This window comes from Opisthocomus hoazin, chromosome 2 (assembly GCF_030867145.1).
Source record: "Opisthocomus hoazin isolate bOpiHoa1 chromosome 2, bOpiHoa1.hap1, whole genome shotgun sequence".
In the NCBI taxonomy this organism is placed as follows: domain Eukaryota; kingdom Metazoa; phylum Chordata; class Aves; order Opisthocomiformes; family Opisthocomidae; genus Opisthocomus; species Opisthocomus hoazin.
Window position 1 is genome coordinate 41,009,570 of NC_134415.1, and position 27,375 is coordinate 41,036,944.

The following is a 27,375-nucleotide window of genomic DNA, read 5'->3' on the forward strand; positions in this document are numbered from 1 at the left end:
ATAAACGAGCGACCAACGCTGCTGCGGTAATACCCACCTCACGCCGGTGAAGGGAGACGATGGTTTAGCCGCGCCCCCGCCATCTTAAGTGCTGGCAAGCCACCTCCAGCACGGCTGGGTGGCCATCTTGGACGAGGGGCGAGGCGATGCCGTGGCCGCCATGTTGAGCTCGGGAGGAAGAGGGCAGCGTCGGGTTGCGGCGTTTTCCGTGCCCTGGCGTACGCGATAGGAGGTGTTTTAATTTTATTTATTTAATTATTGTTATTTTTCTCTCCAAGGGGATCGTGTGGGCTGCGCCGGGTGAAGCCCTGCGCTGGGGCTGCCTGCGCTCGGTGCCCGGGATCTTGTGAGGGGGGCCGGGGCCGTGCGGGTGTTTGCTCGCGAAGAAGCTCCGAAAACGGGCCGTGACATTAAAAAAAACCCATCCGAAAGAGAAGCGGGGAACTGGGGCGCGTCCCCCGCGGCGGGGCGGTGGCGGGAGGGGAGGGGAGGGGAGCGGAGCCGGCCGGCGGGCCGGCCGCTCCGGGCGGGTGGGAGCGGCGCTGCGGGACGGCTGGCGTTGGGGCCAGCACCGGCGATGCGATAGTGGTTGTGCCCGCACCCTGGGAGGGTTTCAGTCCCAAGCCTGGAGGGTTAGGCTAGCATTTCTGCAGAGGAAGCCGTTTGCTGCAGAGTTTCGCCCCGTTGAAGTTTAGGGGGGAGTAGTCTGACCCCAGATGCGCAATCTCGCAGCCCTGTTTCCAACCCATCGCTGGAACGGGCTGCCATGCCGCTATTCCAACTCTGATGTCTCCGTGTGACCGCGGGGTAAGTTCCTTCAACCTCGGAGTCTGCAAACCGGTGGAGTCGCGGAGGGCCTGTCTGTGTCGCGTCGAGGCCTCGGCTCCGAGGCGTCAGGGTCTGCGGGAGTTGCCACCTTCAAAGAGTAGCTTGGTACAGATTTTTTTCCGGGATAAGAGATTTGTGTGTGCCCACGCTTCGTAGGGAAGGTGTGTACGTAGGGTAAGTTGTAAGTGCAACACCAGTCAAATCATGCTTCAGTTGAACTGGCTTTTTGCGGTTTTGTTTGCTGGTTGGTTGTGCAAATTCCATAAAAAGGAGTAGGAATACTGTCAAAAAGACATACAGGGAAATACTCTATTTTTAAAATCATGGTTTTATATACATATATATCTCTTGCCCTTTTTCCCAAGAGGTGGAAGTAGGCGATCGTTTGACCTCATAGGTGAAAGAACGTTTACAGCAAAACCACTAAATGAAGTAATGAAAAATAACGACACATGCAAGCTTCTGTTTTTTAAAATATTTTTATTTTTTTGGTTTTGTAATACCTCTTTACATTGTATTGGTGAATATTGTTAGAACTACCAGCACATTAGGTCTTTAAAAATGCGTAACACAGTTTTAAATAATTTGCAAAGCCTGCCATTCATCCTTTGACAGTAGTGAACTGAACGCTGTACAGCAGTTACAACATGCTGGCAAATTACAATAATAAAATAGTGATCAAAGTGTAATATTAAAGCTTTGTTGCTACAGAGGCTTAAGCATATATTTAAGCACACAGTAGTTTGGCTGAAGAAGGCTTAAAACAAGGCTTTTCATACAACTTTTCATGTTAGAGGTTGGTTTGTGAAATAAAAATGCCTCAAAAGCCTTTAAGAGTAATTATAATTAATCTGCTAATTTAATAAGCAATATAAGGGGAAATTATATTGTTAGTACAATGTTTTTCTTATGTTGGGAATCCTGTTACAGTAGCTGAAGATAATCATAGGTGACTATTAATGAGGCTGTATGAGTATTACATTTCGCCGCCTGGTGGCTGTTTTCTTTTTTTTTCAGCTTAGTATCAGAAATGCAGCGTAAAGCTTGTGCTGACCTGGCAGGACAGGAGAAGAAGCAGTGAGGAAACTGGAAAGTGGGGCAAGGAGAAGCAGTGAGGAAACTGGAAGGTAGGGCAATTTAGCGGTCAGAAATCTTTGACCTTCACCCAGTGTACAACAACGTGTTTTACGAATCATGAGGGTGCAGAGAAGAATCTGTAAAAGCAGTGAAATACTTTGTTGTAAAGCAACAGGCAAACTAGATCGTTTCTTCCCATATCTGGCAGTAGCCATTGAGTTCCAGGGGCCCAAATATACATCAGTGCGTAGTGTTAGTCCATGAAGAACCGTTTCCCATTCCAGCTCTGTTTAGTTGGTGGTCATTGGCCATGAGTGTTAATCATCCTTATGGCAACATTGTAAATAATGTAATTCGAGGAGGTAATGTAATAATTATCTTCTCTTATACAGCTGATGTTGTCAGTGATTTGAGTGAGCATGCAGAATAAACACATTGCCCAGACAGACAGCAACATGAGCCCCAGCACCCTAAAAAAAAAGTAAAGCCCTTCTGTGGGAAAGGCCAAAGCCACAAGCACATCCATGTACCACAGGAAGAATGCCAGAAAGATCGACAGTAATTAGGTCCTAGAATAGAAGGAAATTTGTTAAGTGAAATTCCCAGATGATTTGAGGAAGTGACTCATAGCTTAAGCTACAAAGAAAGGCAGAAAATCCCTCCAAATCGTTCCTGCCAGTTTGACCAGAGGGAAATTTCCTTCTCTTTCTTTGGTTGTATTCAGTAGTTCCTAGGACCAGAAGCTTTAATCAGTATGCAGTATCATTTAACTTGTATGCAGCATCAGACGAGGGGTAAGCGTTCCACATAAAAAAAATGAAGGTGGTCTTCACTTAGGCATAGTGTGAATAATTGACAAGATTTGTGGGATTTCTTTAGTCACTCCTGCGTAAGCCTTGCTAGTTGAAGGGGATCACATTTGCTTACGAAGGCACACTGACTCTTTGTAATAGCATTTGCTGTATAATATATTAGTTTTGTGAAAATGGAATCCATGTGTTACAACACTAATTTCAAGGGTATGTTTTCAATGTATGAAAGTTTCCTTTACAGAATTGCATGGATTGTAAATGTTATTTGGACCTTATTCTAGAATGGTGTTCTAACCATTTTCAAACACGTGGTGGGTTATTTTTTGAAGTTTACACTTCCAAGCGAGTTTTTTTCTCACAGCGTGGTGAAAAAACGTTGTAATTTTGAGATATCCGTCTCAACGTGAAGCCCCTCTGCATAGTGCAATAGAGGTTTTAAGTCAAACAGGACTGGTCTTGGTAACTATGAGGTCCAGCCTGGACTTCTTAGCTGCAGCAAAGCAGCTGTATCAGTCGCTGCTGCTGAGTCCTAAACTGTCAGGAGAGGGCGCAGCCTTCCTAGAAGTCTGAAATGGAAAAAAAGGTATTGTGGTGTGTCAAGAAGATTCAGAAAGGTGGTCTCCCAAAAACTCGCATGGTCTGGAGGCTCAGACGCTCCTGGGTTGGGAATTAATGATGGCAGGGAGAACTTGTTATGGTCTACATCCATGTCCTTCATAAAACTTAGTCATAATTCTCAAGAAAATTGAGAATTTATACGGAAATCACTTTTTGGAGTTTACAGTGTGGTTCCTGAATATGACTTCTAGTTATAGTATAAGCTGTACCATATTTTGTGTAGTTTAGTGCAGAATGTATTCTGAAAGATGCTAGATCGCTAGCAGAGGATAGTGTGGTTCTTTCTTGTATTTTTTTTTTTAATTTAAAAAATGTGTACAGTACGACATGGCTTCTGGCAGTGCAAGCTTTTTCTGGCTTCCCCACTCTGTGTATAGGGAAGAAACTTGCTGTAATCAAAGACTAGATAAAAACTTGAGGCAGTTTGCTTCCTTCTCTGTTGAGTCTGGCAACACTGCTGATCAGAAACTAGGTTCCTGTGAAACTGTGATGCTTGATTTTTCTTTGTTTTTTTAATTCACAATTGAATCAGACATTTGAAGACTTGAAATTAGCCATGGAATGAATTTTAAATAATCTTTGGACCTACCAGATAGTTTCATTTCACTAATGCCAAAGGCTTTCATTTGTGCTATTGTCAATGCAATGCTAACTTATTTAAATTTTTGTGTGGAAACGACATATAAAAAAATCAAGCGAATTGAAAACAGGAAATCAAACCATTGCAATTTATCTTCACAGAATGTTTTGACTTCTTCCCATCCTGACGTGAAACTGAATTGGCACATTTCTCTGAAATGTTTTTAATTCAGTAAAATTGCATTTATCTTAGACCATTATAGCTGAAATAACCCCTACTACTGCATCATCAACCAAAAAGAGCTTGTCTGACTGAATTCACCAATCAACCTCAAAAGCTTTGCATGAAAATTGTTTGTGGCTGTGGTTTCGTATGGTGGACATTACCAAAGCTAGCTGAATGAATAATGTGCGCTTTCCGCTGACTTCGAAATGGGCAACAGTTAGTAAAAGAAAAATTCTGCAGTTACTGTTAGCTAAGTTAAACAAAGCTGCAGCTGAGCAGAGAATGAACTGTTACTAAAGCAGTCTGTTACTAAACTCCACTGCTGATCTGTCCTTTGGCATCGAAAGGTGGTAAAACAGATCTATGAGCAGCTGATGCCTGTTTCTTCGAGCAGTGGTCAGCATCCCGAGCTCAGTCCAGAATCCGTGCAGACTGCCTGGCTCTTCCGCGGTGCACTGCAGAGCTCTCATCTGTCTTAGAGCTGAGGGAGCCAGGAGTGCCTCTTGGCCCCAGGGCATCCCCCAACTGCACCAGGGACCCCCTTGTGAAGAGCCCGTCTGGGTCTGTAAGCTGGCTGTGTGGCAGAGATCCTGAGCATCCCCGTTCCCTGCAGTTCTAACAGTGTCTGAATTAATTCCCACTCCGTGTGGTCTTCACATGTCTCTCTGCTGACAGTGAGAGGAACTTTATGAGCCTGGCCTCCCTGTAATGGGTGTTAGCCGTTACAACAACTGCTATATGGTGGTCTCTTTTTCCTCCCAGGGCTCTAGTACCTCTCAAATCTTTTCAGAGGCGCTGAGATACATTTCTAAACACCTCAAATGCCCACGTCTTCTGCATCACTGCTACTTCCTTTAGCATTGACCTCTGGGCATTCAGAATGACCAGGCACTGGTTTCTCTAGTTTTGGGGATCCAACAAAGTTGTCTTAGCTTTTCCCAGCTCTTCAAGGAAAGGACTGTCTCCGTCTGTTCTAGTTGCAGTGACATAAAACATTGTAACATATGTTTTAGGTGCAATGTATAAATCTTTCATTTGGAGTGCAAGTTTATTACTGTTTTATACAAATCTCCCTAGCTATCTTTACTGGAGTTACAGTTATGAAAGCTAGAAGGCATTACTACATCTACGCATTCTCTTGTGATTCACAAGTCATTAAAAATCCCAGAATTATCCTTAAACAATCCTAAATGTGTTAACTACAAAGATTCCTATGTAGTTACAGAAAACAGATGAAATGGCAGTTATTTTAGGTGGGTCTTAGAAATCCTAAATGTGTTAACTACAAAGATTCCTATGTAGTTACAGAAAACAGATGAAATGGCAGTTATTTTAGGTGGGTCTTAGAAATCTCCTACATCTGAAGGGCATATAGGTTCTTTGATTTTTGGCTGAGCCTTATTTTGGCAAGGATAGGCTTGCTGATACTCAGCAGTGTTTGTTGTGAGGTTTTTTTTTCTTCCAAGGAAATCCTCTCTGAGTCTCATGTTTGCAGCTGATTTGGAGCCTCTAATGAACATGCAGGCTCGCATTCTTGCTGTATGAGGGCTACCCAGTGGATTAACCAGCTCATGAATGTCCAAACAGCCCCATTTTTCCTGCCGTGGTCTAGCCCACATCCTCGAAGTGCCGGAAGTTAATGACTTCAGTGTGGCAGTACTACATGTACACCTGGCCTCAACATATTTTTATATGTAACTCATCAGCAGAGTGTGCTGTGTATTTTAGTGTGTGTACATTTTAATGATGGCAAGGCTTGTCAGAAGAGGCAATAGACAAACCAGTGTAGCTCGCAAAAACTGGCAAGCTGTTGGCAGTGCTGGCATGTTCAGGTGTGAATGAAATATAATAAACTTTAAGACGGGTGCAGGCTGAAAACAATCTCACTTCAGCCATAATTTAACTGTGTTACTCAGGCAAGCTGAGAGGGAAAAAAACAGCTGACGTAGCAGCCCAGCAAGCTATGGACAGCAAAAGTGATGTACAGGCAACGTGTACTGTTTCCTCCCAGGTCTGACAATACTTACTTCCTTCTAAAAGATGTGTACCTCATCTGTCAGCAGGAAAGCAAGATTTCTGACTCTCTCAGTAGCAGAGCAAGGCTTTCCAGTGTGACTGTTTTTTTCAATACAGGCTATAAATGTAGAAAGCCAATAAAAAAATAAATCAAAATTATTTGTTTAAAGACAGCCCCTTGCCTTTAGGAGGCCTGGCTTGTGAGTTTTGTATGTTTAAGATGAAAAGTGCTAAAAATAGTTGAAGACCATTATTCTGTTTTAATGATCCCATTTATTTATTGGACAAAGATGAGTTGATTTCCATAGCCATCCTCCTTCCGTGTGTGTCAGCTCCTCTCTGTGATGACAGGAGTCAAAAGCCACCAAACACCCTTGTAGATCAGCTGACAGGAAATTCTGAGGTACAAACTATGAACTCTGTGTATGTGGTGGGCGCTATTACAGCAGTCTCTTGCATACTGGGCTGTTCAGGGTAATAAGATATATGCCTATAATCTCTATTAACATCTATTTTAAGGCTTCTTCATTTCTAAGGCAATTCAGAGGCTTTCATGGTTTTAATTTTTTTGGGGAGGAGGCTGGGGTTGAGGCTTAGGAACACTGAAATTTCCGTCTACAGCTGGTTGTGTGTATATATATACACACACACACACACACATACATAATCTCAAGACCTGCAATATCCTGTTATAATCGGATAAGTTAATTTCACACCTCTATGTCAACATAGTGAAATTCAGGTGCCTGGTTCAGATGCTTTGGACAAATTTTTCTCATGAACCAATGTTGTGTGACTGGCAATGATGCATATCAATAAAAATAATTTGATAATTTTTTTTCAGAGATCATGGCCTTTTTCTCTTTACAGTGAATGCTAAAATACCCATTAAATGTAAGTGAAAGTAGGAATCACTTCCAGGTTTTAAAATGGAAGTGGCTGATATTTTTCTGGGTTAATGACAGCTTCTGTCTCAAATGCAACTGCCATTCAAGGAAAGTGGTTACTTTTGCAGATATTTGTCAAAATCCTTCTCATTGTCTTTCTGACTCATATCCAATGCCTGTTTTCAGTACCACGTATGTTAATTTTACCCTCTGTCATATTTTTCTGTGGTGGATTTGCTTTCTTGGTCTATGTTCATTGAGATGCAAAGCATCTGGCATGTAGGCACGTAACAAGGGTAGAGCTCAGAAAAATAGGATTGCTTTCTGGAGAGCTTTTACATGAGAAATATGTGAGATTGGCCATATCTGGTCCTAAACTATCTGACAGGGTTATTGTCATAGGTAAATGATAAGCAACAAATCAGAATCTAGAGAGAAAATACTGTGCTCCAAATAGCCAAAACGTTTTTGAATGCTTACAGAAGTACTGCCTGCCCTAGCTGCCCTGGAGTCCTGCATGCAACAGCCTTTGGCTGCACCAGCAGTTGGGATGAGACCCTCAGACAGAGGTGTCTTCTGGTCTCCGTGTGGTCCCTGCTGTTGTCTCACAAGCAGAAAGAAGCAAGACTGAACCCCTGACATTTGTACCAAGTACAGCCAGAATGTGGGAACGAGCAGGCAGAAGGGGGTGTGGAGAACTGGTCAGGGAGGGAAATTGCAGGATGACAAAGGCAAGCACAAAGACAGTGGGGCAGATGAGGAGGTAAGATGAGAAGTCCAACCTCCACTCTTTCAACACCCAGGATCAGTCAGAGATCTCGTGAGAGCAGTGGAACCAACTCTATTGCCAGGAGGAGAGCTAGGAAAGATGAGATTAGGTAAATCCAGGTGCCTGAGAAATCTTTTTAAATTCACCAGCCCCTAAGTAGGAACTCTCTCTCTAAATCATGGCTAGCTGGGTTTCAGTGCTGGGAAAAGGGTGCTATCTCTGAGCCAGCTCCTTGGTTCTAGTAAGCAAATATGATCCCAGCAGGCTTACCTGCTGTCACTGATGTGTTCTGCAGGACCTCTTGCCAGGGATTGCTTCCCCTTGCCATTCCGTGCATCTCTCTGCACCAGCCATATGGTCTAAGTGCAGCCTGTGTCATTTCAAGGGACATAATATGCATCTTAGCTGTGAGCTGCAGCCACCCCATCTCTAACTGTATTGAACTCAAGGGGTGTGCATTAGTGGTGAATTTGGCTCATGGTTTTCAGTTTTGAAACCACTGAGCTGAAAAAAATGTTTAATAAGTACAATAAACCTATCAATTTATAGGGTCTACTGCTTGTTACAAGGAGCCTCAATTCCCACCGCAGCTGAGACAGGGCTGTTTTTAGAGCACCAGCTTGGGCTCTGTACCCTCATCTGGCCAAAGAGGGATCTGAGATCAAATCTAGATGTTGAGGAATTCTCATGCCCCTGTTTTTCCACAGAGGCAGGGATGCTGAGTTGGAAACACGGCTCCAAACAGCACCAAAAGCACCAAGACCCGTCTTCCCAACACAAGCTGATTGCCAGATGTTCAAAGGAGCAACTTTGTCTCGATTTCCCTGCATTTATGGAATTGTTTATAATGTAGGCCACTGGGCATTTGTCATTTGCTTGTTCAGATGTAAGTCAGCAGTTCAGTGGATTTAAATGAAAGACTGATGGCGACTTACAATCCCTTTGCATGGAAATGGCACTGGGCCAGTTGCCCAGTTCTGGAATGTGATATGAGCAGAGCAGATATAATTATTTCCAAATTTGGCCACAATCCATATTTTATCCATATTTATCCATGTTTTACTGCAAAGGGTCTTGTCTCCTTCAGAAAGAAATCCCCTGGGCAGAGAGCATATCCTCAGTAACTCACTGTTTACCCCATACTGGGTGGAGTTTCCAACAAATTCTCTGCAGAGGAGCCAGTCTTGCTACTGATGCAGCTATCTCCCAAAATGAGACCTCTGTCTCCTCAGCAGCCTGTCTCACTTAGGAAATGTTGCAGCTTATGAGATCATTCACAGTTCTCTGAGCAGCAACTAATTCTTGATACAAAACCTGTTGGCAATAGCCTGTATTTTTTTAAGGAGCAGAGACTCCTGTGCATATCATCACGTGAAGCAGGAGGGAGTTTCAGGACTACTGTAGAGATCTCTCGCCAGTCAGATGCTTGTTCTGCTTCTTCAAAGAGATGGTGGGATGTGAACCAGCTTTCATTCAAAAATGATGTAGGCATTTAGCACATGACTGTATGTCCTCTTGTACCTTCTGGGATCATTTTGTCTGAATTGTGCTGATGGAACTCTATTGCTATCAGATGGCCCTTTGCAGAGTTGCTTCAGGGATGAGCAAGATGTAGATTGAACCTGCTGCAGAAGCTATTGCGAACTGACCTATTCTTCTCTTGCTTGTAGCCAGCCAGTCAGGGATGGGTGGTGTATTCACTTTGTGGCTGCAGAGCCATGAGTCTTCTGATTTTCCTGTATAAATGTCTTCAGATGCAGTTTGACAGCAGATTACACTGAGAAGATTTTTCCACTCCGCAGTTCTACACCATCAAGACCCGCTTAAATTATCCTACAAGCTGCACCTTCAGAGAGACCCATGTTGCTTACACATCTCTGGTTTTGGCTGACAATTTATACACTGTTACTAGCTAGGCCACTTCTCTGGAGAGCCCCCCTTTCTCAGTCTGACAGAGATGCAGGCAGATGGAGCTACAACTCTGTGCTGCCTAAAAAAAACCCCAGAGCGATAACCCTTTACAAATCATGACAAAGAGTCACTGTGTGCTCAGGTTTGCCTTGGGGCTGGTTTGCTTTTACAGAGCTGGACCAGTTTCTCCTGAGTCAGATTCTGTTATGTGCAAGCTACTGTGGTGCCTTTAATTCAGTTCAAGAGTGGATCAGATAGGTTTCTTCCCCTTCACAATTGTTACCTTGTTATTGCTCTGTTTGTTAATGTGTGTTCTGGTAGCATCGCACAGCTAGGAGCATGCCCCAGGGCCTCCTGGTGCAGTAAGTGTCCATGGTGTGTTTTTCTCTCCTGATTGTGTAGAAGGAGTCATCACTGCATTATAAACTTATCTCTACAGCTTCTTGAGGCTCGTTATTGCCTGTGGGAAAGCTTCATGCATGAAAAGTGTCAGGCCCGGCTTTCTGTGGGATAGGCTGGACTGTTACACCCTGAGCTGAAAGGTGACCGTTTCTTTTTCTGCACTGGGACTGATACGAGGGAGCAGACAGCAGTAGGTCAGAGCTGTGTTGGACCTCAGTCTAATGCTGGCCCTAGGTAAGGCTCTGCAGCGGTCTCCAAGATTCCCTTGGAAGTCAAAACTTGGCTAGAGAATATGATGGTGAATAAGCAAGTCCCATGAAGAACAGGAAATAATCTCTGCAGTTGTGACAGCTAGTGCTAGTCTGTGGGAAATACACAGAATTTGTGTGAGTTTTGCAGTACCAGTTTTATTCACGTGATTCTTTTTGGCTGATCTAACACCTTGATGTTGAATTCAACCATTTCACATCCCGGGAAGCAAACATTACCACCACAGGACCTTCTCCAGTGCATGAAGGTGCTGTTTGCATTTCCCATTGCACTGGTACTGCTCAGCTGTGAAAAAACAGAATCACAGTTTTACCAAGGCAGCGACTGCTAGAAGGGAAGAGTCTCCCAAGAGATTATAGGTGGTAAGTTGCACTGTTAGCAGAATGCAGAGAGCTGCAGTGATACCTACCTAACACACTTATGTAGCCTTTGGACTCATTTGCATTAAAACCAATTTGAAGGTCAGGAATAAAGCCGTATGTGACTGCATGTATGTATTTACACTTTTCTTGCAAAGGACAAAATCAAAGAAAGTGATGTCTGCTTTACTGGTGATTAATATTGTTTGTCTGCATGAAGATTGTTTTCTCTGAGGCTTTTAGGGCATGGTCTTTTGCACCTGATGGGCTGCTCCTGTGTAAAATTCCTTCAGAGAATACTCCAGAGGAGCTAATTGCAATTAAAACCCAGAAGACTGTGTCCCATTCCTTCTTGGACATCTGCTTTGCCTTCTGTTATCTTAAAGTTACATCTTCAGTGCTCTCAGTCTGCCAGAGTAGGACCACCCTTGCCTAGACCTTTGCCCACGTAAGGTTTAGTACAGTCCTAACCTGGTTAGGAATCTGAGGGTTTTGCCCTCGTTTCTTTGGGGTGTATTAAAATGGACTATCCTGCTATGAAGTGTAAAAAATAGGCAGAAGTAAAACAAAGATTCAGGCTCTGAATCTTTAAGCTCCAAAGACCTCATCTTCCTGTACCCCACTGGAAATGAAAAATGCCTGTAAATGCAAAGTCTTGTATCTCCAATGTCTTCAGATTTAACAAAGTAGGTGAACACATCATTGTCCCTCTGTTTCTGCAGTCCATCAGAGTCTTTAGCCCCAAATCTTTGCTCAGTCTTTAGCTGGACAAAATAGACAAGGAATTTGAAGTGAGTACGAACACATCAGGACTCCTGAGTTTAGCTAAGACTGCATTTAAAAATAATATTGTCTTAGAAAATGAAAAGCCTATGTCCTGCATCTGCTGAGCAAGGGGTTTCATGCCTGTGTTTTTTTCTTGCGTGCTGGCAGATTCACAAAATGGGATGCATTCTGATTGTGGCTAAATAAGCAGCTGGAGGGCTGTTATCTCTGTGCAGAGACACGGGCCTGTTGCCCTTCTGTTTTCAGACACTCTGCCCGTTCCCCTTCCTTTGTAGAGGCTGTAGCCTTATGGGAAGGTGAGCATGTTCACATGCATCATGGTGTTGGTGGTAGCTGAGACTGAGGTCAACAAATTGTTTCTGTCCCACTCCTCTGGAGGAGATCTCTTAATAATTAATACTCAGTATTTGTACCTTTTGGTAAAGCACTCCGAAACACCTGTCAGGCTGACTCGGACTTTGTGTAGCCAGTGATCATTCTCCCATCTCTGGCATTCAGCCGTTTAGGAGTGATAAAATGTAAGCTGTGCACAAAACTGGCAACTCAAAACAGCTCAGGTCGGATTTGTTTGCTGCTGTAACCTCCTTGACATCAGCAGAGCAGCAGCATTGTTTCCTCTACATTCATGAGTAGGAGACCACCAAGAAATGAAGGCTGAGTACTGAAACGTTTCCCAGTGCTGTTTGGCCAAGAGCTATTTGGTGGCTTGGGTTCTGAGAAGGCGCTGTTCTGTTTCTTCCTTTATATGCCGGTGCTAAACAGTTCAAAAAGGACAGGGAGAAAAAAAATTACCCTGTTCAGTCTAAGCAAAATGATAAATCAGCTCTCTTGAAATGCATGTCTGCTTTATATGGTTTTACTTTTGGTGGAAGGGGAGACACATGGTGTTTTTCTATTGCCGCCTGTTTCTGGCAACACAGGACCTGCTCGAAAGCCACTGAAAGTTCCCACAGCCAGTTATTACTTTGGATCTGGCCAATAGGAAACTCTACTCTCAGCAATATGGAAAGTAATTAAAAATACATAAAGGTCACGTTTATAGAGCCCTTTCCACATCATTTAGTATTCCTAGTTGATAGAGTGTGTTGTGTTTCTTACTCCTATGTGTAGAAGATGCTTGCATCACCTGTGGGATGCTGAAGAGGGATGTTGTGCAGGTGTTGCCCTAAGTGCCTCAGCTCCTTCCAGGACTTTTTATTCAGATCTCTTTCCAAGCCTGGCAGGAGAGTTGAACCCCTGTGGAAGCAGAATTGCAAGTGTTGTCTTTGTTGTGTGAATGATGCATAACCCTCTGCCTTCAGCACTGAAAGCCTTTGCTATTCTTCACTTTCATAGGTGGTAGTTTCCTTCCTATTCACAGGTCCTTAGGAAACATCTGGAGTCACCTATCTGTGGCCTGTTGTTTCCAGCTCGCTTTTTTTTTTGTCTTTAAACACAGGGTGTGTATGTGTGTGACGGGGAGATTAGGAATGTGCATTTAGGTGTTTGGTAGAAGACGAGTGTCCTCAAGGTCCCTTTATAAACGTTGGAGCTAAGGCCTCTGGAAGACCATTCAGGGCATGAAAGTTGTCTCTGCTAAATCATCCTCTGAAGAAGTGTCTTTCTTTCCACTGTCTATACGGGGAACCCACAGAGACCAGACTAAATTACCACAGCTGAAATTAGATGCCGCAGAAGGTGGCATGAATACCCCTGCAGTTTCATCTACTAGTCACCCACTGAAAGGCTTGTGGTTTTCCTATTAATGTAGCCACTCAGCTGGCCTAAGCAAAAAAGCCGTCTTTGTGGAAAACTGTGTATTAAGCATCAGTCTTTATTGCACCAAATACCTCTTTTAAATCCTCACCCTGTGAAGCTGTTGACACATGTTCGAGTCACTCTACCACCTTCTGCCAATAAACGCGTGTGTAATCGTATTTGTGTATACTAGTTACATGTTGCTGTGGAAGTTTTGGCATGCTGATATATATCTGCATGCCAGCCGTCACAGCCTGTGGCTGCATGGCTGTATATGGAAGTTCACCTGTGAAGGTATCCAGAATTTCCCTTTGGGTCTGTTTGAGGTCTAAACCAAGTAGCTCAGAAGAGGGCAAGTGGAGCTGCTACGTGTCTGAAATGGGTGGCAGTCTCTGGCAGTGAAAATTATGGCCGCCCATTTGAAAGCTGGCTCACATCACCCTGAAAGCCATGAAGAAGGTTTCTTCCTGCCATGCCCTCTCCAGAATGAGATGTTCCCTGTGGAGTGGTACGCTCTGAGACTCCAGATCTGGCTAATCTCTTCCAGCACTGTGCATAGATAAGGATGACTTGAACATAAAGCAAGCCAGAAAAGTTGTTTGAAGAGTGGCTGGAGGCAGGTGGGAGCAGGCTGAGGAGATGGATGTCCATTTGGTCTGGTACTGTGGCTATGTAGATTCAGTGCCTAAAATCCCATGTGAGGAAAGAATGACGTGGAGAGAGTCATTCCCTGGAGTGAACTGGGGGGGGCTCCTGGAGGCCAGGTGTAGGAAAGCTTGAAAGCGCATGTTTCAGCATAATTAGAGGCTTTTCTGAAATGCAGCTATAACTTCATATGCAAAGTCTGTACACTTGGATTTCATGTTGCACTACACCCCCTGGAGCAGGCCTTTATCTTACGATTACATCACGATGTTAGGCAATATACCACCACCTGCAATTTACTTTGTGGTGACTGTTAATTCGTATAGCGTGGACTGAAGCTATGTGCTAAAACATTTTAGAAAAGTTTCCAGTCTGGTATTTGGTCATTTCAACTTCAAGGTTGAAAAGGACTGTGTACCTTGAAGAAGGTGGTAATAAACATGATGAAAGTGAATAGAAAGCTAAATGACACAGAAGATAGTTTAGGGTCTTCTCTTTATTCATCCACCTGTTAAAGGATAAAAGGACATATAATGAAACAGAAGAGTGGTACATTGAAGGCAGACAGAGGAATTTTCCTTACATGGAGTGTATTGCCATTCATGAACAATATTAGCATGCATAAACATAACAGGATTCTGAAAGAGGTTAAGCATTTAATAACCTCCAACACCAACGTGTCCTATTGCAGTGATAAAATACGTAAAATTCAAGACTACTGAATAGGTTTCAGGCCACTTCTACTTAAAGAGAATTGAAAGAAAAACCTATCTGAGGCAGGCTATGCTATAGCTGTCTGCTACAGCATCCCGTGTGCTGTTTTCCAAAATGCGTTCCAGTCAGCACAGCCAAAGACCGTGAACTGTTTGGGCTGCCGGTTTGATCAAGTGTAATAGTCACCACGCTCCTGTCGTGGTCTGTGATCATCAGTTTATACGGAATACAGTAACAGTCTACTGGAAGATATCGGGCGTTCTGACATCTACCTGAATGGCTGCTGAATGCTTTAAATGTACTTTAGCTTTTTCTACTACAAGTGAACCCATATTGTGCTCTACTTAGAGACACTTCAGCTGGCTCTTAGTGGAAAGGTTCAGACCTTGATCGGTGCTGTACAACTCCTGTCTAAACCAGCCCAATGACGTGACTGTTAACCTGGCTGATATTATTCCCAGAGAGTCTGAAACAGCATCTTCTCTTTTACAAGACATATAAATGCTTTATGAGACATGTAAGTTCCCAACAGATGCTGCTGCACATCTGCTCTGGACAGGCAGCTCCTGGTTACCTCCCAACTGACTTGGCTTACAGGCAACTTGGCCCTACCAACTGTGTGCCCACATCTGTACAGTTTTGTGACCAGCAATAAGACTTGCACTTCTGCAAGCTTGAAGAGATTTACTGAGTCAGGGACATATGCACCATGCCCCGTTGTGCAACACAGGCACCCCAAACACTGCCCGCTGGCAGCTGAGACCTCAGGCTGAGCGCTTGAAGGATGTCTGTAGATGGCCATAAGTTCTCTTTACTGATACAGAGATGTAAGTTCATGTGTTACGGAACCAGGTAGGGCAGGAGGGATATGGACAATCTGACCTGCAAATGCATCACCTCTTCATCCTTGGAAAGTGAGATTCTGCTTTTTACCAGCTTCTCTTCCACGCTGGCCAATGTGAGCCACACAGCTCTCAGAGGACAGTTTTAGAGATGAAAATGCTGTGCTTGTCAGTTGTTGAACTTCAGAGCTGTTCATTCCTGCCCTTTCCTCCCACCCCAAACAGTGAAATGCTTGCTAGCACTGTCCAGGAATTCATCTGTTGGCATTTTAATATGCATATATACAATCATCCAATTGCTACAGTTACACTGTGGGAATCTTGTTTCTAAAAATATACCCGTCTCTGTTGCTCTCCGGCACTAGCATGAGATAATGTATCACGTTCCCTAGTTGCCATTGACACAGGATGAAGGTAATCAATACAGCTAGTAATACATAAAGACAACAGCAATTATAATTACAACTGATTTCACTTAAAAACATCATCTTCTAGCCTACATTTTTACAGCTTCAGCTGTACAATGCATTAAAACAATCATGTGCTTCCCTTTGCTAAATAGAATCCTGTTATTTTGCCTGAGAGCATCTTTTGAATAGCTTGAAGAGGTTAGGTTTATGATGGGAACCCTAAACCAGTTCATACTCCAGCAGGTGCTCAGTTGCTATCAGTCAGTGTACTTCCACCAAAATCAAGAGAGATCTGCCTGTTTGCATCACTCAGGATGTGATTGCTGTATTTTGTCTAGGGAAACGTGTGCACATTGTCTTTTGAATTCAAGGTGCAGCAAACAACTCTCTGCTAAGAAACCTGATCTTCCATGTTCCAGCTTTGCTTCTGCATTATTTAAATTGCAGGTGAGAGCATTGTGAGTCAGTGGAGGTTGCAAAAAATTGACAGAATCCCATTGAATTTTTATTATTTAAAAAATCGTATTTTGGAAGGGTTTTGTATTACACATAGCCCCTCTAATCCCAGAGGAGCTACTGAGTGTATGGCATTACTCAGCCTTACTGTCGTATATTCTGGCCCGAAATAACATGTCTGCCTGGTGAGCGAAGGAGGGGGCTTGGGAGCCTGAACTTCAGTGTTACAGCCAAAAGTCTCAGTGACGAGACGTTACATGTGTGCAAATCAGTACATTCCAAATTACAACACTGATTGCTGAGAAACTGTTGATGCATCTCTGTTTTTCCCTTTCCCTGCCCATAGAATAACAGCAGTAATACTAGAAAAGGCAAGGAGCATTCATGAATTAATAGAAATTGTAAAGGTTGTCAGTGCTTTGGAGTTCTTCAGTGAGTGGTGCTAAATAAAGTACACCTTGGTCAGTGTCCACGGAACACATACAAAGCTCTGAAGCCACAGGAGAATTCCTCTGGCTGTGGGGTTTCCAGCAATGCTTCTCTCTTGTGGGAAGGACCTGCCACCCCTGAGAAAAGGCAGTGGAAATGGAGGGGAATGGATGTCGAAGCTGTGTTTTGTACCCACGCAATAATCCAGAGCTGCTCCCAGCTTTGCCCCTTAGAGTCTGTTTTGTAGCCACTATAGCTCATTGTATCTTTCTTCCAAAAAACTGAGTGTAAAAGGAACCCCACTACCCTCATTGAGGCCTCTGTACTTCTAAATTAAAATATTTCCTTTTCCCCTGGAGATTGTAGTGAATCTGTTGCTTTCCCAAGAATGTTTCTTCTACCTATAGCCATATTCTGTCCTTAGTTCTGGTCTGGATCTCTTCTAGACGGTTATTATCTTTCCCATTGAACACAAAATTTCTTAGAGAGCAGCCAGGAAAGAATCCTCTTTCCCTCTTTGAGCACGTGGTGCTGGAGCTGCTGCTGTAGCTTGTCATACATTACAATACTGTCAGCACTGGCTTTTCTCCCATTGCAAGGGTTTTTGGAGCCTGGCAAAGGCAGGGCCACTGAGCACTCTTGGAAACCCCCAGCGCTTCGTGACAGGCTGCTCCACGGCATGGAGCTCTGCCTCTCTGCTTGATTGAAGCAACACCTGCCCACGGCCTCTGGGCACCATGGCTTTTTGCTGTTAATAGCAGATAGCCTAGTACTAAAATCCTCCCCTTTTCTCTGCTGCTGAGATTTACTGTTCAGCTTCAGTGAAGTTTTTCTGATTAACCAGGCTTTTGTTCCTACCTTTCAGAGTCGCAAGGAAGCCCTGTTCTGCAAACCAGGAATTAGCGTAGCTCTGTTTTGCTGTTGCTTTTGACTACTGAGGTAGACTTGCAGGTCTCCTTCTGCCAGATGGGAAGAAAGCTGCTGAAAGACACCTCCTTCTTAGGGTCTTTCATGGAATGCCCCCCACCCCACCCCAACATCACAGCCCTGGTCTAGCAAGGCACCGTTGTGGAAACTGAAGCCTCAAAACCTGAACAGGACAAGAAATGTGTAACCTTTGGAACTGACATGATGCTTCAGAGCCAGCCTCTATTCTTAGCAGAGTGGTGAAAGTCATAATTTAAAAATAAGATCCAGTGCAGTGCTAGCAAAGAGTTATATTCATGGTATTCCTGTGAGTAAATCCCTCAACATGAGGGAACTGAAGCTCAGAAACGCTCCACCAAAATAAGGTCCAGCTGTGAGGCGCCCGTAGTACTGATCTGAGTGGGAGAGAAGTGCCACACTTGCCACATCAGCTGCTCTCAGTGGAGTGGGTGACCCCTTCCCTTCCTTCACCCTGAAACTCATGCGTGTAGTTTACTCAGTATTATGGGTCAAATGAGAGCTTTTCAAGGGCCTCTATAGGAGTTAGCCAATGCAAGTGGTGAAATTTGATGTATAGATTCCCCCTTTCGAAAATCCCACCAGACACTTAACGCGGCTGTTGTTCTGCTGTCTGATGGGGACTAGATGCTGCCTTTACACCATTCACAGCCATTTCTGGTTTGCATCTAGGTTACCTAATGCTGTGTTTTAGCTTGAAATCTCTCAATGTTGTAACATACCACCTTTTAGGGTCATGTGTAGTCAAGAAAGGGCCAGTTTCAGGCTGGCTTTGAGCAGGTATGGCCACAGATCTATACTTATGGGTTAGAGCTAGAATGAACTGTTTGGGGATCATCCAGGACATGGTTTAGTAGGCATGGTGGTAATGGGTTGGTGGTTGGACTTGATGATCTTAGAGGTCTTTTCCAACCTTAATGATTCTATGACTCTATGGTTCATAGTCATTTTATTGGGAGAAAAACCACAGAACTAGCTGTATTCAAATCCTGTTCATCTACTGCTTCAATGCTGTTTGGATTTTGAGGTTTCCCTCAGAAACCTCACTCATTTTTTACAGCCACAGTTGGATGTAGGACATAGTCCTTTCGCATTTGGGTCACGCAGAATTTTTCTAATAGCTTTAACTGAAAGAAGGTGAGACCTTGAAGTTCCTTGTTGCACTTACTCAGGTCAATGGGAACCTTACTTAGGATCATGCCAACAAGTGAAATACTGGATCTCATAATAACATGTCTCTGGTGCTTAGCCGGCGGTTTTACTCACCATGTAACCCATACCCTGGAACCCAGTCCCACCAGAGTGAAATGAAGCACGTGTGTGAGCTGCATTGCTGACAGGCTCTTTTATCCTAGGCAAAAGTGGTCAGCTATCTGTGTCTCATGGCCTGGCCGTAAGGTCTGAGTCGTGCCTGTTAACTCCTGAGGCTTACACTGCCCAGTGATGTCAGTGGGAGTCTTGCATGAGTAAGCAAGCTATTCTTTCCTCTAATGAAGTTATTTGATTGTTCTATATAGTGTATTTAAGCTGTAAAGGAGTTTTACACAAGCTACTACCAAACCCACACATCTCATTCCAAAGTTTCACACTGCAGTTTTATGAGGGAAAGAATTAGCTACATCTGAAAAACAATCAGAAGATAAAAGAAGCCAGAAGTTAAAGAAGAGGGTGTGTAATGAGCATTAATAATGCAGATAAATGACAGAACAACCTAGTGAAGATTTCATGTTTTATTGTTATTAAAAGTTTGTTATGAAATTGGCACAACACATAAAAATAGATCTGTGGTGAATGATACATATTACTATTATTGCCAGGTCATTTCGTGCACACCCTCACCTCTTAAAATCAGAAATTAACGAATATAAGATACTTCATCAGCTAACTGTGAAACCAGTGTTACTGCAGCAGAGAGAGGCTGTGCTTTCTGTTGACTTTCTCAAATGGATAAAGCAGACAGAAATAGTCCTCTATTCATACTTAAAAATAAACTCAGGAGAACGAAAGAACAGATTTTTAGAGTATGCTCCAGCTGAAAATAACTGAAGAGGAAGAGCTAGAAATACCCCTTTTCTTATGGACCTATTTCCATGAAAGTCAAAGGGATTTTTGCCGTGGATTTTAAAAGCAGCAGGATATAGTTATTTGTTGACAGACAGATGGAGAGGCCTAGCAACAGAAGCTAGGGAGGACCTGTGGCAAAGTATGAATTTATTATTTTGATGTTGCACATGCTGCTGAATCTCCTTGTTGTAGTAATTGTGTATGTTTGTAACAGCAGTGATTGCTGGGAGGAGCTGGAGGGTGTATCAAAGCCAGATAAAGCGTCTGCAGCTCATTTTTCTCCCCGTTTGGATTGGCCTTGGTTCTAACCCCACACACCATTGATCGCAAGGTGACTTTTACCTGTATGCTTTCTGATCCACTTGAGAAAATCAGAACAATACCCATGATTACAAAAATTCTCACCAGGTCACTAACTGTTTCTAGACTTGGGTAGCTTTTCTTCCTAACTTCTGTGCTGATCGCAGTGAGCATTTGGGGCTGCCCTCAGCCTGACTCTTGGTCCTCATACTGTCATATCAGTTCCAGGGGTGCTGGGAGGTTGCTTAGAGCCGCCACTAAGGCTCTGGCTCAGCAGAATTGCGCTTCTGCAGTTTTCTGCATGGACAGGTCACTGTAACGAGCCTCAGTGCAGAAAGCAGTGCTGTAGATTTGTGGGGGGGAGCACTTCTCGCGGACGGGAGGCGAGATGAGCCCCACATCAGATACACTGCTTGAATGGCTGTGGGGAAAAAAAATGCCTTAGTGGCATGGCTATTCCTACTAGTTATTTGGGAGCCTCTTTCAAAGAGGCCAGGTTGGAACATGAACCCATTCATGCTTTCCAAACTTGTAGGCAATGCTGGTTTTTGCCGTGTGTCCTTGCGTTTTGTAATTTGTAGTAATTTTGCAAATGTCCATCCCTGGGAAACCGTCATGCAACTCCACAGCCTGTGCTCTTGGTTGGCTCTGAAATGCCCACTACCCACCTCTGAACTCATGCTCCACTAGGACTACAGCACGTAGTGTTACCTCAAAACTACTACCAAGCTTGAGAGCACTGTGGCTACTCTGTTTTTGTTTCCTCCACAGTGAACAGTATTAAATCCTAGAAGATAAAAATCTCAGTGCTGCTCCCTTACATTAAAATCTCAGGGCTTCAGTCCCAGCCTCACAGCAGGAGAGTGACAGGGGTGGAAAGCTGGCACAGCAGAATGGTGAATCAGGCTCTCCCTTTGGTTTTCAGGCTGTTTACTCAAAACAGCCCTTGAGAAAGATGCTATGCCTCAAGCAGATGTCACATTCAACCGGTTTAGCAATATTATGCCTATTTCTTCTCAAGCTAGTCAAGGAGGGGAGGGAGAATATAATGTATGTTAGTGCAAGTTCACATAGACAACATATGAATATTTGGTACAAAATGTTCTTTCAAGGTGGGGCAAACATTTCTAATTGTGACACAAAAAGAAGGTATTCTGTAACATTTTTAACATCTTGGCTGTGAAAAAGTGTTTATGTGAAATATGTTTAGACACAGACTACCTCATGTGATACCGAAGTATTTCAAGGCTCTTTGTGAGTAAGCAATAATAACCTTTTTTATTATTATTATTAAAGCAGTTTTATCACACTAATTCCAAACATAACTAAATAATTTGGTCATGTTTTTTTGGGTTTTGTTTTTTTTTTTTTGCTTTTTCCCCTTTGGAAAAAATAAATCTGTGCTAAGTTGAGTGATTCCACTCCACATGGGTTTTACCCATTCAAGGCTTCTTTAATTTCAGAATTTATTTCCTCATTCAGAGGAAACCATGGAAATATGCAACTAATAAATTCTAGCAGAAGATTTCAAAAGTTGGTTCACACACACACTTAGTCTGAAGAACTGCAGCTTCCGAGAAGCTCACAGACTACTTGTCCCTACTGAAAAACATTTTGAAAATCTGGCCGAATTTGGAAAAAGTCTTATTTCAGGTCTGGTAGGGCTCATATCCAAAATGAAGATCTGAATAATCTCTGAATTGTGGAGCCCAGAGAATTCAGATGGAGGTTTTGCAGCACAGTCTCCCATCTTGAACGTTTGGTTTTGGCTCGAAGTCCAACTGAACAGAAAAATTTAAGGCCTCGGTTTTCTCTGACTTTTCTCTGACTGCACATAGAAGTGTTCAGCAGTAGCTTCTGAACACGGTCAGCCAACATAACCAAGCATGCGTGGAACAGCCCTTGGATACGTAGACGTCATCCTTCCCTCGCCTGCCATAGCCCAAGAGCAAAAGAAAAATAAAAATTCTTCCAAACTGATGTTAGACAGACAAATAGATGTTAAAGCCTTAACTGTGACTTTCTGACCTTTCCTGAGCTCTCGGCCAAACCACAACCCATCAGAAGTGGGTTCACAGCCCTTCTTGCCTTGAAGCCTGGCTCAGAAACCACAACAGGGCAGAATCAGGTGGTGGGCACTATGGTTGGTAGAGTTATGCAAAGGCAAAACCAGAATTCAGGTTCAAAAAAGCGTTTTCCTGAGACAGAAAACTATTAGAGCAGGAACAAATGGGAGTGCCCAGTGCAGTGGGTGGGAGCAGAGGCAAGGCAGTGTCACTGGGCCCCTGCTCCTGACAGAGAGGCCACTGGCACAGTAGTGCATCGAGCTCCTCTTGGCTTCCCTGGCGTAGGCACTGTGCTGTGCTGAGCTCGTGCAGGATAGCAGAAGTCTAAGGACTGTGCTAACCTACCAGGAATCCCAAGCAGCTGAAAATTCAAGTGAGCCAAATTGCTTTTTCTGGGCTACGCTAAAGGCATGGAGGGGAAATCTCTATTGGCATTGTGCTGGCAGGGAGATCCCTTTTGGTTTTGTGCTACTGTAGGGTCATGGTGCTACTTACTCTCTCCAGCCTCCTATTTTATGGCCTACTGGACTAGCCTTGGGCAACGGCACTGCGTCAGCAAACCTGGCTTTACATATCTAGTTGGACAAAGCACTAGGCGGGAAGAGTGCTAAATATCTCCCCAACCAGAATTCATCTTCTGCCTGCGTCTGCTGTGGAACCATAGAGCATTTCCAAGCTGGAGAAAAATCCAAACACCTCATGTAGAAGCACCTTTCCCTTGGAATTTTATTATCACCATCATCATAATTTTTAAGAATATATTTTGTATCGAAACACTGTCAGCATTCTTTATACAATGGAAAATGACACAGTCATCATGTATCATGTAAAAGAGTAAAAACAGAGCAAGACAAGAACATTTTATATTAAGATTCAGTCTGGAGTACAAATAGAATCTGATGTACAACGTAAAAGCCACACACCAGATAAAAAGATCAACTGGAAAATAACAGGTTCTCTCTTAATTTGGAAAAAAGAAGTAAAAGCCAGGGAACAGCAATGTTAAGGCTAAAAATTCTATTTTTAACTTGTATTTTATAGGTGGCAGCCCGATTCTTAACTCATCTGCAGGAGCAGCAACATCCCCCTGGCTTTACAAAGAGATTTGCACTTGGATGAAATAAGAATCAGGCTTCTGTGCTTGGAGGACTCTGATTGACCTCAACAGGCTTTGGACTAGAGCCACAGTTGGAATTTCAGCTTGCAGGCTAAGGCTTCTTAACTGCAGGCCAAATTAGCACAAAATGAGGCTTTGCAACTGGCATTCTACCCCTAACTTTGGGTATTCCAGTTTTGGTTGCTTTAAACTACAGCTTTATTGCAGGTTTAACATAGTTCTGTTTGTGAGATTCTTCTTTTTTTTTTTTTTTTTTTTTAATATTGTGCTACAAAGGATCTTTTTGTACTCTGTGTCTTAGAAAGTCCCTATATTACATGTTTTCAAAATTGCCTAAATATATGTTTATACCATGATTATAACCACTCAGAAAGACCTGCTATAGTCAATTGTGAGCAGCCAAGGAAAAAAGTGTATTTAGTCCTAAAGAAGTCAAGAAAAGTGGCTGTGTTCATTTATAGTGTACTGCAATGACTGTGTTTATACAGCTATACCTACTATTTAAAAAGCTACTTGAAAAGTTATTATTCATGTGCAGTAGCTGATTTTCAAGCTTTAATAACTTGGCTGTCTAGACAAGTTTTAATTGTCATATCAAAGGCCGAATATGTTCTCAAACAAGTGCAAAAAAGTCTCCCATCTCCCTTGGAAGGAGGCTGGTTCTCTTTCTGAACCAAGAGACTTCCAAATTTAACTTCTCAGGTTATAAAAGCACAGTTAAACCTACAAATTTGCTGTTTAAGTTGTTAAAATGGATCGACTTCAACTCAAACCTATCCTGTGCAGCAAAGCTAGTAAGCCCTGAAAAACAGTTTCTAGTGAATATGCAAAGAGTTCCCCCCGCCCTCACCAACTACCATGCCCACATTTTCCCAGGGCCTAGAGGGTTCCATTAAAATGTAACTAAATGTTCGATAGAAAACATTTTTTGAGAATGATATGTAAAGTTTACCCAAAGAACCTAACACATTTTGTACATTCAAAATGTTTATACTTTGCTGTTCTTAACCATCAGTAAGATTGTTTGTTTTTACTAATAATACATACAATGAGTATAAATAAATAAACTACAGATAAGCTTTAAAAATTGTATTAACAATACATTGTGCAAAAACTCGTAACGACCTACATTCTATGCAAATACCCTGACTAAAATATACAGGCTGTGTCCTCGCACCCTCATTCCGTTTTTGCACAGTCCTTGGGCCAAATCAGCAGCTGGGAGCAATCAGCAGAATTCCAGCACAAGCAGTAGAGGTAATGCTGATTTACACCAACAGAAAAGCTGGCCCCCAGGGGTGTGCAAAAATCCCATAGAAATCAGCGGGAATTGTGCTTGGCTAAGGACTAGACAGTTTGATTGTACCCCGTTAAAGTGAGTGGGACTTTTGCTGTTGATTTCCATGGAACCGGGCTCAGGCCCCAGGTAAGGACGTCAGCACGTGGCCCTGTGTCGTGCTACCACTACTCCACTTCAGTGCAGAAACAAATTTTGCAAAAGAAAAACTTTTTTTTTGTTGTCACTGCTGTTCAGTAACCAGTTTTAGCGCTGCATTTCAGAAATTGCCTTTCTGTGAGATTTGAAACAAGACTGCAGGTCTGTCTGAATCCATTCCAATTTGGTTATCCAGCACAGGTGGGCTATTTTGATCCAAGAAAAATGGCTCAATGTCTATTAACCAACAGTGTTCTTCATTAGGGTAAACAACAGCACAGTTCATCGGCACAGGAGTGAAGAACTGCATGCGGAAAAGGAACGGGGCAGCCTTCCTACCATAGCTGTGTCCAGAGCTGGCTGTCGCTTCTCCAAACAGACGATGGCACCTGAGCTGGTCTGGAATCTGCAGTCCTAACGAGCTCAGCCAAGTTTTGTAAGCTGAAGATCTCCATTTATCTTTATTGTGTCAATTGCTGACAGTGTTTCAATACGGTGGTAAAAATCAAAGAGCTGATGTCCATCCACAAATATTCTAAAACGGGGATGCTCACAAAGTATCTCAACCTGTGAAAAATAAAATGATGAAGCATGTTGTTCACTGTGTAACTGGGAAGTTATTTCACAGAATACAGAGACCACTCCATCAGCCTTTAAGTAGTGTTGGTGTGGTTACACGTCTTGCTAATTAAGTGCCACGTAACAGCCAGCGCTGGGACCAGTTTGCCCCCATGACACCAGTTACACTATGATGTGGCTTGAATTCAGCTAGACAGTTTGCACAAGGCACAAACAGGATCAGGGAGGGACACAGCTCACCCCTCCTCCTTACAGCCCTGCAGCAATGCTCTGGAAAAGCAACAAAGCCTGGAGCTGAACAAGACTGGACAGGTTGGGAGATTCCTGATGTTAGAGGTGGCTGGAGAGGGTGCCCTGTAGTTAAGCTTCGCTGGAGCTGTCCCAGCAGGAAGCAGCGATATGAGGGCACGGAACGTGCGCTTCTCATTCAGGCCCTCTGAGACCTCCAGGTCCAGACAGGCAAAGACGAAAATCTGCAGGGAAGCCACATGTAAATCCTGGGTCACTTCAAGAGGCTGGCCGTCTGGAGTGAAGTGCTGCTTCCAGGCACTTGACTCTGCTGCTATTACAGTGTATAAAAATGGGAACAGGGCCAGTGACAGACTGACTGAGCCAAAGCCCAGCTGACTTTGGGCACGTTGCACTGGGAGAAGTGGCAGCAGACAGTCCAGGAGAGCTTAAGCTCCTGGGGACCTGGCAGCGCACCACGTAAGAGGGAAGCGCCCATGCTGCCACGTCGCTCCTGTGTCACTGCGGCAGGTGCATCCAGCCTCACGCCTTGTTATGTAAAAGATACGGTTAGCCTCACCACTGCGTAAGATCCATATTTTCAGATCACCCTGGGCCACACCAGAACAATAATTGCACTGGATCACAAGCAATTGGCAAGAACACTTAATAGTCTAATTTATTCACTGAGAGGTAGACCACGAAAGGTGCAAAGTCAATTAGGAGTCTAAATTCCATTTGTGCATTTGGGAAAAAAGGAAGGGGGGGGGCGGGGGGGAGAAAAAGAACAGCTACTCCCTTGCTACAGTATCTCATGCCGAACGTGCAATATTACTGTCCTCCAACATCAACTGTCATTAGTGGGGCACCCACGAAACATGCTCTAGGTGATTTGTCTGGCTTGTCCGAGGGCCCAGCCACCACCCACTGCAGCAGGTAGCACAACCCTCTCCGCCAGAGCAGCACCAAGCCTCCAAGCCTTTTCAAGTGCATTTCCCACACGTACCAAAGGGTGTTGCCAGTTGAGACGGGAGAGTTTGTAGAAGGAAGTAGAGTGCAACCAATTTGCAGCGATACCAGTCATAAACACCCTCTCAAAGCCCAAGTATCTGGGGAGACGGTGAGCTTTTGGGGTTGGGGGAGATTATCTTGGGGGCCAGAAGGATTAAGAGAGTTTGGCAGCTGGTCAGAGCATTGGCATTTAGCAGAGGGGCCAGCGAGGTCTCACAAGAGGGGCGGGGAGGAGAAGAAGCGTTTTTCTGGGTCAGCCGCATGGAGAAGGCATGCAGCCTTTTTTCCTCAATGTTGTGAAGCCGCTGCGAGAGAAGCGGCCCTCTGCAGCTGCATACTTTGTTAGTCCTGATTTGCAAAGACATCTTCACACAACCATAAACACTACAGATGGGAATTTGCTTCTAGGTCAATCCAGTCCATCCCTTGCACCACAGCACTTCCACGTGCACCATCTTCAAGTGACTACAGATTTAAGTTTGACAGGAGATTTAATCCCAGGGTTCAGAAAAGAATACCACTATTGCTTAGCTGTTTAATCTGCTAACGCGAAGGGCTACGGTCAACCTGAGCGTAACATCCCTGGAGACAAAGGATGAACAAGATCCTTATTAGCTGCACTGAACTGCAAACACTACGTCCATTAAAAAACCCATCAAAACATACAGCAGTCCCATGGAGTGTTTGCATTCTCCAGTAATAACTTGTAATGCACTAATAACATAGAGGTACTTTTTAATTTATAGCTATAAAACTAAGCGCAGGAAGTGCGCTTCATCACACGGTATTACAGCCTCCGACTTGTCATAGCACCCTGGTGAGGTGTTCGCAGCCCCATCTGAACTGCTTGCAGCTGC

At 43.7% G+C, this 27,375-nt stretch overlaps 1 protein-coding gene and 1 long non-coding RNA gene across 5 annotated transcripts in view; one reads left to right on the forward strand and one right to left on the reverse strand.

Moving 5' to 3' along the window:
- LOC142360501 (uncharacterized) lies at nucleotides 1-25,301 on the forward strand. Of its 4 annotated transcripts, none has more exons than XR_012763104.1 (4): nucleotides 31-232; nucleotides 696-807; nucleotides 1,846-1,955; nucleotides 24,965-25,301. It is a non-coding gene; the product is annotated as an uncharacterized LOC142360501 (long non-coding RNA). The 4 variants fall into 4 exon arrangements; XR_012763106.1 differs by having other exon boundaries at nucleotides 33-232; nucleotides 733-807; XR_012763107.1 differs by lacking the exon at nucleotides 696-807 and having other exon boundaries at nucleotides 44-232.
- LGALSL (galectin like) overlaps nucleotides 19,434-27,375 on the reverse strand; it is a 9,631-nt gene continuing 1,689 nt past the window's right edge. Inside the window, exon 5 of the mRNA XM_075413331.1 lies at nucleotides 19,434-25,267. Within this exon, the coding sequence (XP_075269446.1) occupies nucleotides 25,124-25,267 (144 nt within the window). The 3' untranslated portion in view covers nucleotides 19,434-25,123. The remainder of the gene's footprint in view (nucleotides 25,268-27,375) is intronic.